Source organism: Heptranchias perlo, chromosome 3 (genome assembly GCF_035084215.1).
Source record: "Heptranchias perlo isolate sHepPer1 chromosome 3, sHepPer1.hap1, whole genome shotgun sequence".
Taxonomy (NCBI): domain Eukaryota; kingdom Metazoa; phylum Chordata; class Chondrichthyes; order Hexanchiformes; family Hexanchidae; genus Heptranchias; species Heptranchias perlo.
The window spans coordinates 19,530,097-19,551,423 of record NC_090327.1 but is presented as its reverse complement, the minus strand read 5'-3'; the positions used below and the strand labels follow the sequence as shown (position 1 = coordinate 19,551,423).

The window sequence follows — 21,327 nt, the reverse complement described above, 5'->3', positions numbered from 1 at the left end:
GTAGGCCATCAGGTCCAGGGGATTTGTCGGCTTTTAGTCCCATTAGTTTGTCCAGTACTTTTTCTCTAGTGATATTAATTGTTTTAAGTTCCTCACTCTCATTTACCACTTGGTTCCCCACTATTTCTGGTATGCTTTTTGTGTTTTCTACTGTGAAGACAGATACAAAATATTTGTTTAACACATCTGCCATTTCCTGATTCCCCATTATAATTTCTCCTGTCTCAGCCTCTAAGGGACCAACATTTACTTTTGCTACTTTCTTCCTTTTTACATACTTGTAGAAGCTCTTACAATCTGTTTTTATATTTCTTGCTTGTTTACTTTCATATTCTATTTTCTCCCTTATTATCAATTTTTTTGGTCGTCCTTTGTTGGTTTCTAAAACTCTCCCAATCCCCAGGCTTATTACTCTTCTTGGCAACATTATAGGCCTCTTCTTTCAATCTAATACTCTCCTTAACTTCTTTATTTAGCCACAGGTGGATCACTTTTCTTGTGGACTTTATATTTCTCAATGGAATGTATTTTTGTTGAGAATATTGAAATATTTCTTTAAATGTTTGCCATTGCTTTTCAACTGTCAAATCCTTTGATTTAATTTCCCAATCTACCTCTGACAACTCGCCACTCATACCTATGTAATTGGCTTTATTTAAGTTTAAGATTCTAGTTTCTGACTTAAGTACATTACTTTCAAACTCAATGTGAAATTCTATCATATTATGATCACTCTTCCCCAGAGGTTCTTTTATTGTGAGATTACTAATTAACCCTGTCTCATTACATAATACAAGATCTAAAATAGCCTGTTCCTTCATTGGTTCCATGACATATTGCTCTAGGAAACTGTCTCAATTACATTCCATGAACTCGTCTTCCAACTACCTCTGCTAATTTGATTTGCCCAGTCTATAAGCAGATTAAAGTCCCCCATGTTTAATGCATTTCCTTTGTTAAAAGCTCCCATTCTTTTATGATTAATACTCTATCCAACAGTAGTGCTACTATTAGGGGGCCTATAAACTACTCCCACCAGTGTTTTCTGCCCCTTGTTATTGCTAGTTTCCACCCATACTGATTCTACTTCCTGACCTTCCGAGCCTAGATCCTCTCTCACCACTGTCCTTATGTCATCCTTTATTATTAGGGCTACACCTCCTCCTTTTCCATTCTGCCTGTCTTTTCTAAATGTCATGTACCCTGGAATATTTAGTTCCCAACCTTGGTCATTTTGCAACCACGTCTCTGTAATGGCTATTAGGTCAAACCCATTCATCTCTGTGCAATTAATTCATCTATCTTGTTACGAATGCTCCATACATTCAGATAAAGAGTCTTTAATTTTGACTTTTTACCATTTTTTCCTGCTTTGACCTTACTTGTTGCACTATTATTGGTAAACTCTCTGTCCCTTCCTGCCACACTCTACTTATCTTTACCCATGTAACTACATCGTTCTATTGTCTTAACTTTTCTCATTTGATTTCTAAATTTCCCCTCACCTGACCCCTCGCTCCCCCCACCCCATTTTTTAGTTTAAAGCCCTATCTACAGCCCTAGTTATAGCTAAAGTTGTTAAAGTACTTTAATTTTATGGTGATTGAGGCAGGGAAAGGATCTTCATTCTGCCTCAGAGTGTTTCCTGAGCTGTGTGAAACACACTACGGTGAAGGAGTTGTGTTTCAGCCGGCAGCCGTTTGGCCATTTAAATCCCTGTTTGACAGATGGGGATAAAAGGTGAGTTATTGTGGCAGGGCACTCAGTTCTCTCAGACAAACTTTTGGCTGGGAGATCTTTGTGTTTAGACTGAGAATTCTTGGTTTCCATGCAGAATTGTTCTGTTTACACATATTGACCAAATTTCCGGACCCCCTCAAACTGACACCATCAGGATGGGGGACACGATGGCTCCTGTATCTGTACCACCATTCCACTCATGCAGGAGTTGGACTCCTCCGTCCTCTGCGCTATTGTGGAGAGTGTGTGTGGCACCTGTTCCAATACCTCGCAAATATGCTGCTGTCCCTCGGTCATTCTCCTTTTAAAGGATGACCCTCGGGGTTCAGCATCTGCGTCCAGCTGAGCAGAGCCTGGAGAGGAGTGCGCCCACCAACGCGGTCTCTCCACAGCTGCTCCTGCACCAGTGTCTGCTTGAGCTCACTTGTGTGTGGTGACTCACCAGGTGCCAACCCAACTAACTGACCACTAGGACCTATCGAGGTGTGAGTATCTGCGCTGGTGGATGGCTCGCTAAGATGTGACGGTGCTCCCTCAGAGGCCGGGAGCTCCTCTGAGGAATCGCCCTCTTCCGTCACTGCGGTCATTGAATGGCCTGTAAGAGAATAGAAGGCAATATTAAGCATCATCGCAGCTGTGTCATGTTGAGATGCGCTTACTGAGGTGTTCAACATGCCAAGCATTGTTAAGGTCAGAGGCTGGGTATTCTGCAACGAGTGACTCACCTCCTGACTCCCCAAAGCCTTTCCACCATCTACAAGGCACAAGTCAGGAGTGTGATGGAATACTCTCCACTTCCCTGGATGAGTGCAGCTCCAACAACACTCAAGAAGCACGACACCATCCAGGACAAAGCAACCTGCTTGATTGGCACCCCATCCACCACCCAAAACATTCACTCTCTTCACCACCGGCGCACCATGGCTGCAGTACCATCCACAGGATGCACTGCAGCAACTCGCCAAGGCTTCTTCGACAGCACCTCCCAAACCCGCGACATCTACCACCTAGAAGGACAAGGGCAGCAAGCACATGGGAACAACACCACCTGCACATTCCCCTCCAAGTTACACACCATCCCGACTTGGAAATATATCGCCATTCCTTCATCGTCGCTGGGTCAAAATCCTGGAACTCCCTTCCTAACAGCACTGTGGGAGAACCTTCACCAGACGGATTGCAGTGGTTCAAGAAGGCGGCTCACCACCACCTTCTAAAGGGCAATTAGGGATGGGCAATAAATGCTGGTCTTGCCAGCGCCGCCCACATCCCATGAATGAATAAAAATAAAAGGTGCGAGAGATGTTGTTGCTGCTGCTGGTGTCACCTCGAGCCAGGCCTTCTTGGTGGCAGAGGCAGGGCACTTCCTCCTGTCAGCTGGGTAAAAAATTTCCCTCCTCCTCTTCACCCCAGCCAGTAGCATCTGGAGTGAGGCCTCATTAATCTCAGAGCTGCCTTGCCCCTGTGCTGCTCCATTGTGTGTTCTTGGTCTTTGCTCCAGCAAAAGCCATTGGAGCAATGGCCCTTTAAATCTAGACGCTCCCGCTGCCATCCTGCCGCCCTTTGAAAATAGACTCTGCTCTAGTTTCTGAGTAAATAGACTCTGCTGTAGTTCATGAGTAAATTAAAACCACAAGTCCCACCCCGCCTCCAACTCATTGGCTAACACAGTGGTGTCATTATTTGCTCCGTTTAAAAAAAACCCAACGTAACAGCTTTGTGACATAGTCATTTTCTAGTGGTAGCCTACAAATTATCATTTTTTTAAAAATTCAATTTTATAATTTGCCATTGGGGGGGGGGGGGGGGAACTGAAGACCACGGGGTTGCTCATCCAATCCATTCCCGCTCGACTAATGTATCCATTAATTTTCACCTCTTTCCATCTTTTAAAAACCTATTGGCAGCCTTCTATGATAGGAATCAGCAATCTGATGTGACTTTTACCAGCCACTGTTCTTTTTTCTCCCCCCATCAGTCCTATCAGGGGTTCATTTATATTTCAATGGGGCTGCTCTTGAATCTATCTTTTCAGATGCTGATTAGCCTACTGTGTATTTGTAACATTTTCTTTTTTTATTATTTAAGATTTCCAGCATTTACAGTTTTTTAAGATCGAAACAGAACTAGTTTAACTATTTAGCTGTGTACATGATCCCATATAAAAACAAAAAAAATCAGATCATTTATTTCCAACATTTTCTATCGGCTCTTATAGCTTCCGCTATGTAAAGGTGACTAAAAGATTATTACCGCTGCTGCGAGCACCTAGAGATGTCTGGGGTTGGAGTCGTCGTTCCAGTTATGATGCCACAGCAAGTAACAAAGTCTCACACAATACACATGCATTATCAGAGTGCCGTTGTAGCTTTTGTCTAATGCACAAGTGCATATCAAAACACCTCCAGTATAAAATAGGATAGTACAACAGGAATGTGAGGGGTTGGATGTCTCATACACAGGAAGTGTGGAGTTAGCTTCACTTTGTTTACCTTTAGAGCAGTCAACCATATGGGCACGATTAATATCCCAGGCGCCAGTGTCAGTAGTAGTCATGCCTATCAGATTAACTGACTGCTCTTTTAAATAAGCACAAACCCTGCATAACCAATAGAAATCTCACCAGAGTGTACAACAAAAGCTTTTGTTATCCAAATAGGCTCTCCACCCCTCCAGGCACCCCAGTCAACAGAGGGCTGAAGAAAACTCCTCTTGTTAGGTTATATCTGCTATATAGCAATTGGATAATTGGCATTTAACTCTTATATCCTTTTAATAAATCCCTGATCTATACTAGTGTTAAATAATATGCCTTACTTGCATCATACAGCTTGTACTCGGTGTATACAGTATTCCTTTGAAACATGCAGTGGCATAGTGCAGGGTCCTACATGTTTATGCATGACACATGCATCTGCACATGCGCAGTGGCATTTTGAATTTTGGCGTCATTCAGTGTGCCCTGTGCAGCGTGGCTGTGCACATCCCATTCAGGTGCATTAGCTGCTGGCCAACAAAGTCAGACTCCTGTTAATAGGTACGGGGCATCTCAATGTGTGTCATGAAATTGTGATGCCTCAACATGCTTTGGTTTCTGGGGCACTGTGTCAGGTTTGGTTGGAAGCAGAAGCAATGTTATTTCACTGTGGATTTGTAGCAAGAGCACTACAGGGGAAAGGGGATGAAATTTTACAGCATTATACTATGATTTTTTGGACCAATTTACCTCGCATGTACTCCCACCACTGACAACCAGTTCTGTAAAAATCAGATGATATCCGACAACTAATATTTGACCAATCTGTTACACCTTTGGCAAAGTTATTTGACAATGTTTGTGTGCAAACAGCCGCCATGTTTCAAAGCAAATAGATGCCAGGTTTGCCTACAGAACAACAGTCACTGCACTTTGATTCACCACCGTCTACTCTAAATTTGAATGAAGTGACTTTGAATTACCTGATAATTCAATTTTTTAAGGACCACTTTGCTGTTTTATTTCCATTGCCTAATTCAAATTACTGGATAATTCAGATTTTTTTAGTGCAAAAATAACTTCAAATTTTCGGGATTAGTCTGTACATTGAGATGTATCTGAGCTATTTGGTAAGGCACTCTATAAATGCAGATCTTTCTTATTCTGTCTCATTGATTTATGATGTGACTGAATTCATCCAGTCACTAAATAGGACAGAAGAGCTTGTTTCCTGGTCAGTGTTGTTAAACATTCGGGATCATGCAGTTTTGAAGGGTAAGTAATAGGTTAGCAACATCACTTTAAGTTTCTTAAAAATGTTTCTGCAAATGGCACAAATACAAAGCAACACAAAAACACTGCACAGTGTATGATCAAATCATGTTTGCATTTTAATTGCAAAAATGTTAAAATATTCAAAACGAACAAAGATTAACTTTTCAGTAAATACTGTCAAGAAAAATCAATTGTAAACATGGATTGAAAAAAAGATTAAACTATTCATCCTGATGCCGTTAAGGTTTTTTTTAATAGAGGTACTTGTTGTACAGTACAAAATCTTTTAGTTAAGCATCTGTCAGAAACAGTGATTTTTGTTGGCTTAAAACGCACATTTATCCTGAGTCAAGGAGGGCGATTAATACAGTGGGGAGACAGGTATGGCTCCAGTTGCTTCGATAAAATTCTCTTGGGAGGGAGTGTACTCCCTGGAGGCTAGTGCTCGGTGCCAGGGCAGGAGTGAGGGAAGACACCTCGGAGGTCAAAGGCTCTGCTGAAGTCGAAGGCCTCTGTCTGTTGGTTTTTTGTCAGCTTGAGGCTCCTCATGCAGCCCTGGAATGGCTTCTGAGGGGTCAAGCAATTCTGCTTCACATTAGCTGTGTGAACAGAAAAAGGTGCACCTGTTAACATGAGTTTCATTGGCTGAAAAATCGTAGCAATGCATGTAATACGTGGTAAATTAAAGTTTGTGAATCAGGTTAAATGTTACAATTAATATTTAAGCAATTTGTTACAATTTTGAAATTGCTTTTTTGAAAAGTTAAAAGTTAGGCGGTGTGTACTGAGCCCTGCAGAGCAAGAACAGGAACAGTTCCTGCCAGGGCAGCAGTACAAGCACCTCAATTGGCCTCAAGGTCCCTGAGCAAGGAAGGACAATAACCAGCCAGGGGTCCTGCTACTGGTCACTATCCAGTGCTGAATCCTCTTCTGGATAGACTGGGTGAAGATTGAAATCTTACTGGCCTATGCTCCCCCACCAATGTTTGAACAGCCTACCAACATTTGCCGTCCTGCCTCACGCACGAATGAGGTGACAGAGTTCTGCTGGCACTATAGAACTGTCTTCTAGAAAGGAGGGGAGAAAAGGTGAGAAAATTCTATCAGGACTGTAACAAGCCATTTCTAATTTCTGTGAAAGTAATGGGAAAAAAATATTTTGGTTTACCAAATAAACATATTTTTAGCAGGTTTAAAAGTCCACCTAGCAAAACAAATAAACTGGGTTTCCCCCACAAGACTACATTGGGAGTAACAATGACTAACTGCAAAGCTGCCCTACAAAGATCTTTAACCTATGCAGTTGAACAGAAGGGGAAAAAAATGAGTAAAAAAAACCTCACATAATTGAACAAATGAAATTTAAATTGTTTTTGTAAGTTGCTGGCTCCCCCTTTAACTAACTTTTTCCATAAAGGTGCAGCCTAGCAACGCCCAGATGAAATGAGGATGTGGCGTTGCATTGATGTAATGGCTGAAAAAAGATGTGGAAAGCATAATGATGTCACTTCAGCATCACTCTGTTATGAAGCCCCTTCCTCTTTCAGGCTGAAGCTTCTCGTACCTGCCTCCAATCCCACCAGAAATGTGTGTGACATGCTGAAGGGGTGGAAGACTTGGTGTTACTGGCCTCTGCGTCCAATACGTCCGATAAACGGGACATAACCAACACAATACTTGGGCCCACCAATTCTCATTCACTTGGTGAAACTCATTTATTTTTGGTTCAAAAATTTAGCCTGCTTTGATGTATTTCCCTCCAAAGAATAAATACATTTTCAGCTTTTAAATAGGGTTGTGATCTGTCTCGTTCTTTTTAATTTGAAATCTCACTCTTAGTATTTCCCTGATGGTGATCATTGTGATCTAGATGTGGACTATTGCAATATGTGTTGACAAAGTGATCCAGGAAACAGAACTGCAGTGGACAAGGTGGAATTTTTACTTCTAATCGGTTAAAACATCAGTGCAGAAGTCAAACTACAATAACAATACATACCAGGATAGCCTCCCACATAAATTGGATCATTAGTGTCTGCAGAGGTTGACTGAATATAGGGATTATCAGCCTGCACAGTGACTCCATCCACAGTCAGCGCAATACGATGCTTGCTCTTATTGGCTCGAAGTTTATGCCATTTGCCATCGCACAGCTGACTTGAATCCTTGGGTTCATATTTGGCTGTAATTCTTCCAGCACCATTATTTACATGGAAAAGAATCTGGAAGAAAAGGAGTTTTAGCAGTTATAGAACCCTCTATACCAGACGCTAACTTGGAAGGTTGAACAAAACAACCTTCCAAAAGTACATTATACACCCAAGGTGGCACAGCACATCAGTCTACTAATGCACTGTGTCATGAAAAACTGCCCACATTTTCCTCACATGGCAAATTATTGGTTTCCAATGGGCCACAGAAAGAAGCTTCTCCAAATGGAGGGGTTAGTAATTGTGAATGAACCACGACTGCCCACGTGCATCCCCAGCCATTGGTCAGAGAACGATCTTGGCTAGGAATGGATTATTCCACTACATTCTCAAATTGTAAAATGGTAGCAGAAATGCAAACTGGGGGGAGATACAAGAGGTAAATAAAAAAATACAAGATGTCTTATATGCTGCATTTACTTCAGGCATTTTGGTTAGTGGCATCCTTTTAACAGAATAGAGAAGTAAAGAAAGAGTTAACTAAAAAGAAATAGGATTCATGTAATTTTTTTGGGAAAAAGCCTGTGGAACTGAAACTAATTTTTAAGTACTTCCACATGGTTAGACATCTAACTATGTGTATAATATGGAAAAAAATCAAAATGTCTATACAGGCATTAAATTAATGTTTGTAATAAACAAAATGGCCTTAAATGGGGATTGAAAGACAAACTTTATATTACATTTATACTAACAGTATGAAATTATTTAGAGTGGATCAAGATTTGGCACGAAAGGAGCAACTAAATGGGCAAATTGCTCCACAAGGGTCAAATTGTGACCTTCCAGCAGTTGGCTAACAATTTTCCATACTTCCAGATCCAACATCTCCTTTGGGCCCCCAACATATTCCACAAGCTCTAGCACACTGGTACCCCTTGCACTGAGCCTCTGGTGACTGTAAAGGCTGCAGGCATATCTCTTCCTTCTACTCCAAGCATGCCTCCACGAGTGCAGATAACATTGAAAGCTGAGCAAACTTGGGCCACCCCTCAATAGGAGAGGACTGGAAAATGGCATGGAGCCTAACCAACGCAGCAGATGATAAAGAATGGGCTCAAAATCATACAATGAACACACACCGACTGTGCATAAAGTGCACAAGTTCTGCCCTACACTGATAGACATATGTTGTAAGGCAAGTTTCATAAATTCATGGTCCTTCCCTCCAGCTTTTCTGACAGACAGCTTGGAGTTCTTTAATATACATGCTTGGCCTGCTGCCAAGCAGACAGGAATCATCACACAACACACAACCTCAAGGCATTGTGATAACTAGATGGCAAGGAGCTGGTTTGGAGTTTAATATGTTGTTAGGAGTGGTGGAGAAGTGGTGATCCCCACTGCTCTTGACTTTCCTGAGATGGACGGGCTGGGGTGGAAGAGTTCTTATTCATACAAAACATTGCTCAGACACAGTTAGAGTGCTGTGTGCAATTTTGGGTGCCCCATTATAGAAAGAACATAAAGCCATTGAGCGTGTGCAGCACAGATTCACCAGGACGATGCCAGGGATGGGACTGTTTCCATTGGAGCAGAGAAGGTTAAGAGTAGATTTATTAGAAGTTTTTAAAACTCTGAAGAGGTTTGATAAAGTATAAAACCTGCTCCACTACGCCCACTGGCAATCTATTCTGCACTACAATCACTCTCTTACTGTAAAAAGGTTGCCTAAATTTCTTATTTTCTTTTGATACTCAACTTTAAAAAGTACTTGGATATGCACCTGAAGTGCCGTAACCTACAAGACTACGGACCAAGAGCTGGAAAGTGGGATTAGGCAGGATAGCTCTTTTTCGGCCAGCACAGACACGAGTGGCTGAATGGTCTCCTTCTGTGCCATAAATTTCTATGATCTTATGATTCTAAACTGTGTCCTCCGGTTCTCGAATCCTGTGCTCGACAGAAGAACTTTCCTGAATTTCATTTTCCAATCCTGAAAGTTTTTAAGACCTCTATCAGGTACCCCTTTATCATCCTCTTCTGAAAAAAGTAAAGTCCCAGGGGAGGCAACCACTCCTTATAACCTTAATATATCACTTCTAAGTTCAGGAGTAAGCCTTGTAGCCCTCCTCTGGACTCCCTCTAGTAACTCGATATGCTTTCTGTAATACCAAACCGGTACAGTCAACTTGCCACCCAGGTGTGTAACTGGCACTGGCTGATTTTCAATTCTATTGATCTTTTGACACATTGTCAGTGGCTCAAGAACCAATATGACCATCAAAGGAAGCTGGAAACATATTTTGATCGATTTAATTTTCCTCCAACTAAATATTGGGAAGACCGAAGCCATTGTCTTTGATCCCCCCCACAAATTCCATTCCCTAGCACCGACTTTACCCCTCTCCCTGGCCACTGTCTGAGGCTGAACCAGACCGTTTGCAACCTTGGCGTCCTATTTGACCCTGAAATGAGCTTCCGACCACATATTCGCTCCATCACCAAGACCGTCTACTTCCATCTCTGTAACATCGCCCGTCTCTGCCCCTGCCTCAACTCAACTGCTGCTGAAACCCTCATCCATGCCTTTGTTACCTCAGACTTGACTATTCCAATGCTCTCCTGGCCGGCCTCCCATCATCCACCATCCATAAACTTGAGCTCATCCAAAACTCTGCTGCATGTATCCTAACTCGCACCAAGTCCCGTTCACCCATCACCCCTGTGCTCGCTGACCTAGGTTGGCTCCTGGTCCAAGAAAGTCTTGATTTTAAAATTCTCATCCTTGTTTTCAAATCCCTCCATGGCCTCATCCCTCCCTTTCTCTGTAACCTCCCCCAGTCCGACAACCCTCCGAGATCACTGCACTCCTCCAATTCTGGCCTCTTGCGCATCCCTGATTTTAATCGCTGCACCATTGGCGGCCGTGCCTTCAGCTGCCTAGGCCCCAAGCTCTGGAATTCCCTCCCTAAACCTCTCTACCTCTCTCTCCTCCTTTAAGACGTTCCTTAAAACCTACCTCCCAGACCAAGCTTTTGGTCACCTGTCCTAATGTCTCTTTATGTGGTTCGGTGTCAAATTTTGTTTGAAAATCGCACCTGTGAAGCACCGAGGGATGTTTTACTACGTTAAAAGCGCTATATAAATGCAAGTAGTTGTTGTTAATTGGTTGGTGTTATGATGGTTGCTGGTTGTTCATTGACAGGTTGCTGGAGATAAGAGGGTTGACCTATGAAAAAAGATTGAGTTTAGAAGAATGAGAAGTGATCTCATTGAAATATATAAGATTCTTAGAGGGCTTGACAGGGTAGGTGCTGAGAGGATGTTTCCCCTGGCTGGAGAGTCTAGAATTAGGGGACATTGCCTCAGGATGAGGGGTCGGACGGTTAGGACTGAGATGAGGAGGAATTTCTTCACTCAGAGCATTGTGAATGTTTGGAATTCTCTACCCCAGAGGGCTGCGGACGCTCAGTCGTTGAGTATATTCAAGATTGAGATAGACAGATTGTTGGACTCTAAGGGAATCAAAGGGTATGGGGATCGGGCGGGAAAGTGGAGTTGAGGTCGAAGATCAGCCATGATCTTACTGAATGGCAGAGCAGGCATGAGGAGCCGTATGGCCCATTCCTGCTCCTATTTCTTATGTTTTTATAATAGCAGATGAATGCTTATTGTGTTTGTACAATATTCCTTTCTCCACTATTTTAGTAACGTATAGATATCATATGGGTACAATAAGCATTTGGCCACCAATGTCACCAATAGTGAATTCTAGGCTATAGTGACAAAGCCATTCAACTTGTCATCCGACTATCTACGAGTGACTGATCCCAATTGCATGCCCACTGCACACGATCCACAGAATAAATCTGGAACAGGAAACCAAGTTATTCTTTCTCACCTTGCCATTGACGATCTCCAATCCAATTGCATCGACCTTAGCACTGCTGACACCAAGCAGGACTGCATTCCTGTTTGTACTGCGGAACTCAAATGTAACAATTACATCAGACCTCACTTTGTAACCTTCTTTGACTGCAAAAAAAACAAATCCAAAAATATGTTTAGACCATTATTCAGATTCCAGACTTTTCTCTGTAACAAAAAAAAATCTTTGCTTTGGTCTTTTCACACAATGCACCAGGGAGAGCTGACATACTGATAATTTTCTGCCATTCCTGCTCTGAAACTTGTCTACTGGTGTGGGCAAGGAGGACTGTCCAACTGTCCATCCGATTTTGTACCTAACCATGTGGGAAGCTGCCTGGTCTCCAATTGGATTCTGGCTACGGTGTCATAGTTGAGATAAGAACTCAATGGTCGGGAATTTCAATCCAATGAGTCGGACCCTGTATCACAAGACTAGGAGGTGGGCGCAATCCTCCAGAAGAAGCATTGGCACTCGCTCCATCCAGAATGCAGCAGATGGCCATAATCTGCAAAATCTCCCTGGACTGTTAATGTGATGGCAGGGGAAGGAATAGTTCAGCTGAAGCCCTGGTCAATTAACTGTAGTACAGAAAGACCTGTCCAGGCAGTGGGAGCATTGTTGAGCGCTCCAATGGTCTGCTCGATGATGGTGGACCCATGGCATGGGTTCAATCACAGTTCAGGCAGAGGGATTGGGTTTCGGAGAAGTGTCATGAGCCAGGTGTAAAGAGGACAGCCCTTGACCCCAAGCAGCCGGCCTCTGACTTGCTGTGCTGGGTCATAGAGGGGGATGGAGGACCGATACAGTATGAAGGCATCATGACAGCTTCCAGGAAACCAGGATCACTGGTGGTGATCACTTGCCAGCTGAACATTATGGGAGAGGAAGCCTTTACGGTTCTTTAAGTCTGCTGACTCATTGGCAGGTTCCCTGATGGCTACATTTGGGTAGTCAATCACAGCCTGTACTTGGGGGAAACTTGCAATGTTTACAAAACCTACAGCCTTTTCCTGTTGGTTTCTGGTGTCCATGTGAAGCGTGAAATACTGGTTGGCCTTTGCAAAGAGGGCGCCAATTATATGCTTGATATAGACCTGGACTGCAGACTGACTCATATATCACCTGCTACAGCCTGGAAAGAGCCTGAGGTGGATAAATTGAGGGCTGTAGTGATGTTCACTGCTACAGGCGATGCATTGCCAACTGTATCAGTGCAGTTCAACTCTTGCCATAAGAGTCCGCACACGTCTGTGCTAGCCTTTCTGGAGAAGCACAGCCTCATAATGCACTGTTCTTCAGTAAATTGAAGGTAGGTGACTCAGGGCCTGTTGACCCCATGGGCAGCCCTCCACCTTTGTGGACTCCTAACAGCCCCAACTACAGCTCCCTGAGGTTCCCCCTTCTACAGCTGCTGCTCTTCTTCCACCAAACAGAATACAGTGCCTAAGATAACTCCCATGTTCTGCAGAATCTAGTTCATCCATAAGCTTCCTGAAGACTTTGAAGCAAATTGTAGTAAAAATTCAGTGATGTTCAAGTCACCACCTTCTGTGCAGTTCAGATTCCAATGATCTGAGTACTGTCAGGTGAATGGCTCTTTAAAAGCGTTTGAAATGGCAGTGTTCCAGCCTCTATCACCCAGTACTACTGTGTGGGCTCAGCATTGCATGTTCCTTCTGTTATTTTGCCCAAAAATGTCATTGGGGTCCTACTGACACCAGATTTGAATACTGAACTGAAGCTCCCGCCTGCTTCTGGTGGGCACCTAAGCCGCACTTCTCAAGGTTACTAAGGAAATGGCGGTGGATGAAGTAGCAGCAACAGGGCGATAAGCATTACACTGTGATGTTCGGAGTGCCACTGCCCTGTTCCCACTCGGCAGAGGTAGTGAACATCAGCCCCAGGCTGGTACTAGAAATGTTCAGTCACATAACCATTTTGGCTGCCACAGAGGTTTGCCAATTAAAGTTATTTTTTATTTCTTTACTCATTCTCAGGATAGGAACATAGCTGGCGAGGCCGGCATTTATTGCCCATCCCTATTTGCCCTTGAGAAGGTGGTGGTGAGCCGCCTTCTTGAACCGCTGCAGTCCGTGTGGTGAAGGTTCTCCCACAGTGCTGTTAGGGAGGGAGTTCCAGGATTTTGACCCAGCGACGATGAAGGAACGGCGATATATTTCCAAGTCGGGACGGTGTGTGACTTGGAGGGGAACGTGCAGGTGGTGGTGTTCCCATGTGCCTGCTGCTCTTGTCCTTCTAAGTGGTAGAGGTTGCAGGTTTGGGAGGGGTTGTCATAGCAGCCGTGGCGAGTTGCTGCAGTGCATTCTGTGGCTAGTAAACACTGCAGCCACAGTGAGCCGCTGGTGGAGGGAGTGGATGTTTAAAGTGGTGGATGGACTGCCAATCAAGCGGGCTGCTTTGTCCTGGATGGTGTCGAGCTTCTTGAGTGTTGTTGGAGCTGTACACATCCAGACAAGTGGAGAGTATTCCATCACACTCCTGACTTGTGCCTTGTAGATGGTGGAAAGGCTTTGGGTAATCAAGTGAGCCATTAGTCTCTGACTTGCTCTAGTACCCAGGCATTTACATGGCTGGTCCTGTTTAGTTTCTGGTCAATGTTGACCCCCAAGTTATTGATAATGGGGGACTCAGTGATGGTAATGCCAGTGATTGTCAAGGGAAGGTAGTTAAACTCTCTCTTATTGGAGGTGGTAGTTGCCTGGCACTTATGTGGCACAAACATTGAAACATAGAAAATAGGAACAGGAGTAGTCCATTCGGCCCTTCGAGCCTGCTCTGTCATTCAATATGATCATGGCTGATCCTCTATCTCAATATCATATTCCCACTCTCTTCCTATACCCCTCGAAACCTTTTGTGTCTAGAAATCTATCTAGCTCCTTCTTAAATATATTCAGTGACTTGGCCTCCATCGCCTTCTGAGGTAGAGAATTCCACAGGTTCACCACCCTCTGAGTGAAGAAATTTCTCCTCATCTCAGTCCTAAATGTCCTACCCCGTATCCTGAGACTATGACCCCTCGTTCTGGACCCCCCAGCCAGGGGAAACATCCTCCCTGCATCCAGTCTGTCTAGCCCTGTCAGAATTTTATATGTTTCAATGAGATCCCCTCTAACTCTTCTAAACTCGAGTGAATACAGGCCTAGTTGACCCAATCTCTCCTCATACGACAGTCCTGCCATCCCAGGAATCAGTCTGGTGAACCTTCGCTGCACTCCCTTCTATGGCAAGTATATCCTTTCTTAGGTAAGGAGACCACAACTGCACACAATACTCCAGGTGTGGTCTCACCGAGGCTCTGTATAACTGCAGTAAGACATCCTTGCTTCTGTACTCAAATCCTCTTGCAATGAAGGCCAATATACCATTTGCCCTCTTAACTGCTTGCTGCACCTGCATGTTTGCTTTCAGTGACTGATGTGGAGAGACCTGGGTGTCCTTGTTGATCAACATTTCCCAATCTATCACCATTTAAATAACTCTGCCTTTCTGTTTTTCCTTCCGAAATGGATAACTTCACATTTATCCACATTACACTGCATCTGCCATGTATTTGCCCACTGACGCAACTTACCCAAATCGCCTTGAAGCCTCTTTGCATCCTCCTCACAACTCACAATCCCACCTAGTTTTGTGTCGTCAGCAAACTTGGAAATATTACATTTGATTCCCTCATCCAAATCATTGATATATATTGTGAATAGCTGGGGCCGAAGCACTGATCCCTGTGGTACCCCACTAGTCACTGCCTGCCACCCCGAAAAAGACCCATTTATTCCTACTCTCTGTTTCCTGTCTGTTAACCAATTTTCAATCCATGCCAGTATATTACCCCCAATCCCACGTGCTTTAATTTTGCACACTAACCTCTTATGTGGGACTTTATCAAAGGCCTCCTGAAAATCCAAATAAACCACATACACTGGTTCTCCCTTATCTATTCTACCTGTTACATCCTCAAAAAACTCCAGTAGGTTTGTCAAACATGATTTCCCTTTCATAGATCCATGTTGACTTTGTCTAATCCCATTGATATTTTCTAAATGTCCTGTTATCACATCCTTTATAATAGACTCTAGCATTTTCCCTACTACTGATGCTAGGCTAACCGGTCTGTAGTTCCCTGTTTTCTCTCTCCCTCCTTTTTTAAATAGCGGGGTTACATTTGCCACCCTCCAATTTGCAGAAACTGTTCCAGAGTCTATAGAATATTGGAAGATGACAAATAATGTATCCACTATTTCCATGGCTACCTCTTTTAGTACTCTGGGACGCAGATTATCAGGCCCTGCAGACTTATCGGCTTTCAGTCCCATTAATTTCTCCAGCATTTTTTTTTACTAATACTAATTTCCTTTAATTCCTCCTTCTCACTAGTCCCTTGGTTCCCTAGCATTTCTGGGAAGTTATTTGTGTCCTCTTCCATGAAGACAGAACCAAAGTATTTGTTTAATTGCTCTGCCATTGCCTTGTTGCCCATTATAAATTCACCTGTTTCTGACTGTAAGGGACCTACATTTGTCTTCACTAATCTTTTTCTTTTTACATACAATGTTACTTGCCACTTATCAGCCCAAGAATGGATGTTGTCCAGGTCTTGCTGCGTGCGGGCATGGGCTGCTTCATTATCTGAGGAACTGCAAATGGTGAACACTGTGCAATTGTCAGCAAACAGCCCCACTTCTGACCTTATGATGGAGGGAAGGTCATTGGTGATGCAACTGAAGATGGTTGGGTCTAGGTCACTGCCCTGAGGAACTCCTGCAGCGATATCCTGGGGCTGAGATGATTGGACTCCAACAACCACCACCATCTTCCTTTGTGCTAGGTATGACTCCAGCCACTGGAGAGTTTCCCCCTGATTCCCACTGACTTCAATTTTACTAGGGCTCCTTGGTGCCACACTCGGTCAAATGCTGCCTTGATGTCAAATGCAATCACTCTCATCTTGCCTCTGGAATTCAGCTCTTTTGTCCATATTTGGAGCAAGTCTGTAATGAGGCCTGGAGCCGAGTAGTCTTGATGGGGAACTCAAACTTAGCATTGGTGAGCGGGTTATTGGTGAGCAGGTTGCTGGTGAACAAGTGCCGCTTGATAGCACTGTTTATATTGTTAGTGTGCTGGTGGTGGCGCTAATGGAACAATAAAAAAGAGGTGAAATCGGTGCCTCCAATGTTTTGTGGGTCTTGAGAGTGAAGGGCAGAGGAGGGGAAAACAAGTATCTCTTACTATTGGCCCTCCTACAGGGACTGGACGCACACAGACATACTAAAAAGGGACATGTAGAGCTTGGACATCTACTTAAGTGTTGCTCTCCCAGACAAGAGCTCCAGTATTTAAGTGGTGGAAGTTACTTATACTGTTTGACCGGCAGAAGATCTGAGCAAAGTATGACTAGTTTTCTTCATTTCAATATAATGCAGCATCTTTTCAAGTTCCACATCACCTGCCTAAGGACACACTGAGGAGGTGAAGAGAAATCTAAATACAGGACACGAATAAATTTAATTTTGGATTACTTTTATGGGGACAGTCACACGTACCTCCATAAAGCAGAATGAAACTTCTTAATGTTAAACTCTATTTACCTAGTGCAGCAAATCCAGTGCCATCAAAGAAAGTGCCCTCCTGGACAGCAGTGTAGCATCTGCTCACGGTGAGGATGGAAACTGGCCTCTCCATGTCCAGGGGCTTGTTGTTTAAGGTCACGCTGCCAAGACAAGCGGGGATACTGTGCGTTGCCTGATGGAAAAGAAAACAAACTCATAGACAATAAGATGGTAGTGTAATAATCGACTTCAGATTGCAATTGCTTTAGCTATTTCTTGTTTAATAGGATCTAATGTTTTCCATGACACTTTTCTCCCCTTGCATATTATGTGATACAACTTGGACCAGCCAGAGACAATTGCAATGAGGTTTGGTTGTGTATTTTCCAATTGCTGAAGTTCAGATATAAATGAGTAACAGGCTCATATTACATTCCTCAGTGTTATTTTTAGGCCAATCTTAAACTGTTTTAAATAAATTGGTTAACGCTTGCTTAAAAGCAGCGCACAGAGGAATGTAATATGAGTGTGTTCAGCATTTAAACCTGAACATCGCTGACTGGAAAATGTTACCCCCTTTAATGTCTCAGGAATTTAACCCTGGGTTGCTGAAAGCAGACAACCTTGAAGCAGTTTTACAGCATTATCAGTGGGCAAGTCACAGATCTCCCAAGGCCTAACACACTCTCAGCAACACTGGTTTAGCAGCATTTAAACTTCTGATGAGGCAGAGTTTTCGACATCCCTGTGGGGACGAGTACTACAGGGCTATGAATCCTTGATTCCCATATTTTGTGTGGATATTTTGGATTGGTACATATTGGTTTGTTCTGTGGCAGCTCTTGCATTCTTGGAATCAACGTGGAAATCTGACTTAAGTGCTAGCTAGATTTTTGATGCAGCTCCATCTGTTAGAGGTCTGGCTACATTTCTCTGATGAAAGGTCATCGACTTGAAACGTTAACCCTGTTTCTCTCTCCACTGATGCTGCCTGACCTGCTGAGTGATTCCAGCATTTTCTGTTTATATTTCAGATTTCCAGCATCTGCAGTATTTTGCTTTTGTTACATCTCTCTGATGTTGCATAGATCAGCATTTATCTAACAGGTCATCACAAACACATCTGTGGGTCTGCATGGTTTTTGGCTTTATTATGTGGGAAACAAAAGATGGGTTTTCTCTGCAGTTGTGAAAAGGCTACAATATTCCAACAATGGCTTTATAAAATATCTCGGCCCCGATATTTACGGGGAGGCGGGGGAGTAACATGGAAAGCCCGGGGACGCGGAGGTCCTGCCGATATTAAAGGCAGGACCTCATTATCATTTTTATTGTTAGGTTTCCTGCCCGGCAGCTGGCCCGCAGACAGTCCACGGCAATCAGGAAAGATCGGGGTTTGGCGGAGTGGGGTCAGAGCCCGGCAATTGGGAGGGAAAGTTTGGGGCTTGGTGGTTGGGGGGGTCGGAGCCCGGCAACCGTAAGGGAGGGAGGGAAAGATCAGGGCTTGGTTGGGGCGGGGGGTGGGGGGCTCGGAGCCTGGCAGGAAACTCGAGATCAGAGCTCGTGGGGGGGGGGGGGGTGGCAGTGGCCCTATCGTGGCAGCAAGGAGAGGCCATGATTGGCAGAAGGGAGGCCGAAGGTTTGCTTGAGGGGCCGGGGGAGCCCACAAGGAGTGCTCTAAAAAGCACTAACCTGCTGGAGCCAGCAGCTTCCGCCTCCCTTTTGGTGCCAGGTTTCCCGAGCCCTGGGACACCCAGCTGGCAGCAGCTTAATTTAAATCAAGCTCCCAATTGCGCCGTGGGAGTCTGATTTAAATGTGTTAATGAAGTGTCTTGCCTTTCCAAGACAGGATACTTGGACCCCACAAAACCCGCCGCCGTGGAAACAGTAATGGGCACGTACGTGGCGGGTTGGGGATGGCTTCACTGATTTTTTATTTTTAATCCCCCCCCCCCCACCCCGCAGACCCTCTCCCTCCCGTTGTGGGGGGTTACTATCATAGAATCATAGAATCATAGAAGTTACAACATGGAAACAGGCCCTTCGGCCCAACATGTCCATGTCGCCCAGTTTATACCACTAAGCTAGTCCCAATTGCCTGCACTTGGCCCATATCCCTCGATACCCATCTTACCCATGTAACTGTCCAAATGCTTTTTAAAAGAAAAAATTGTACCCGCCTCTACTACTGCCTCTGGCAGCTCGTTCCAGACACTCACCACCCTTTGAGTGAAAAAATTGCCCCTCTGGATCCTTTTGTATCTCTCCCCTCTCACCTTAAATCTGTGCCCCTAAGTGCCTGAGATTGATGAATAATGCCAAATTTTTGCAGACTTCCTTTCTTCTACCAGCTTATCCAGCCATCTTTTCCAATTGTCTGTCCCAGTTTAGATCAGGTATGCTTACCAAGCCTAGGAGGTGACTGTTTGCAACTGAAGATTGATGCCTTTACAGTTGAGGTGGGTGAGAAACATTAGACTGGTTCGGTAATTGATTGGGAGGTAAGAGACTGAGAGTAGGGATGAAGGGAAGGTACTCTGATTGGCAGGATGTGACAAGTAGTGTTCCCCAGGGATCTGTACTGGGGGAGGGGGGGGGGGTTCAGTTTTTTACCATAAATATATCAAAGACTTGGATGAAGGAAAAGTTGTATATCCAAGTTTGTAGATGACACTTAAGCTAGGAGGCACAGTAAGTTGTGTAGCTGGGTGGAGGAAGTTACAAATGGACGTAGACAGATGAAGTGACTGGGTAAAACTGGCAGATAAAAGTTCAATTTGGGGAGGTCATTGTGAGGTCATCTACTTTGGATCCCAGAAACACAAATCGAAATATTTTTTAAATGGCGGGAGATTAGGAACTGTGGAGGAGCAAAGGGATTTGGATGTCCAGATACACAAATCAGTAAAAGCTAGTGCACAGGTACAAAAGTAATCCAAAAGGCTAATAGCATGTTGGCCTTCATCAAGGGAGCTGGAATACAAAGGGGAAGAAGTGGCACTTCAGTTGTACAGCGGCATGGTCAGACCCCATTTGGAGTGCTGCGTTCATTCCCTTGAATTTAGAAGGTTGAGGGGTGATCTAATTGCGGTTTTAAAATGATAAAAGGATTCGATAAGGTAGATACAGAGAATTTATTTCCTCTGGTGGGGAAATCCAGAACAAGGGGGCACAATCTTAAAATTAGTGGTAGGCCATTCAAGAGGAAATTAGGAAGCAGTTTTAACAGAAAGTTTAGTGGAAATCTGTAATCCTCTCCCCAAAAGGCTGTCGACATTAGGTCAATTAAAAAATTTTCAAGACTGAGGTTGACAGATTTTTAATGATAACGGTATTAAAAGATATGGAGCATAGGTGGGTAAATGGAGTTGAGGTACAGATCAGCCATGGTCTAATTGAATGGTGGACTGGCTCGAGGTGCTGAATTGCCTCCTCCTGTTTCTATGTTCTAAACTGATTGGGCACGATTTTAAAAGAAATCTGCGGGTGCGTTGGGGGCGAAGAAAATCGGGATTTTTTGGAGGAGGCAGGAATCCCGGCTCCAACCATCGAAGAATGCGCACGACCCAGAGTTATCTGGGTGCGTGCGCTGTTCCCGAACCCAAAAGTCCCGCTGGCAATTAAAGCCGGCGGGACGATAATTAAAGCAGTGAATCAAGTACTTAAAGTACATGAAATGTCCATAAATCCAATTAACAATAGTTCAACGCGTTTCCCGTGCTGTGTGAAACACGGCACTGCAAAGTAGTCGGGTTTCAGCCGGCAGCCATTTGGACATTTAAATTCATGTTTGACAGATGGGGATAAAAGGTGAGTTATTGCAGCAAGGCACTCAGTTCTCTCAGACAAACTTTTGGCTGGGAGATCTTTTGAGGTTAGATTGAAAATTCTTAGTTTCCACTCAGAATTGCTCTGTTTACACATATTTACCAACTTTTCAGACCCCCTCAAACTGACACCATCAGGATGGGGGGGCGCGATGGCTGCATTCACCAGTACATCCGAGGGGGAGGAACATCACCATCCTCGCCAGGCACGGCATGGACTTCCGCCACTTGTAGCTCCACAACACAAGGCTACGCCACAGGCACCTGACCCAAGAGCACAGAGGGCAACAACAGAGAGAGCGACGTCGCAGGAGGCACTACCCTTGTCAGAGGGTCTACAGACCGAGGCTCAGCT

At 44.2% G+C, this 21,327-nt stretch overlaps 1 protein-coding gene across 2 annotated transcripts in view; it reads right to left on the bottom strand.

Annotated features, from left to right (window-relative positions):
• Positions 1-5,646: 5,646 nt before the first annotated feature.
• The window catches only part of lama1 (laminin, alpha 1), a 361,123-nt gene continuing 345,442 nt past the window's right edge, over positions 5,647-21,327 (bottom strand). For both annotated transcript variants that reach the window (XM_067978409.1, XM_067978414.1), the window contains 4 exons: positions 17,185-17,338; positions 11,546-11,679; positions 7,491-7,713; positions 5,647-6,090 (listed from right to left, as the gene is read on the bottom strand). In XM_067978409.1, coding sequence (XP_067834510.1) covers positions 5,930-6,090; positions 7,491-7,713; positions 11,546-11,679; positions 17,185-17,338 — 672 coding nt within the window. In that variant the 3' untranslated portion in view covers positions 5,647-5,929. The remainder of the gene's footprint in view (positions 6,091-7,490; positions 7,714-11,545; positions 11,680-17,184; positions 17,339-21,327) is intronic.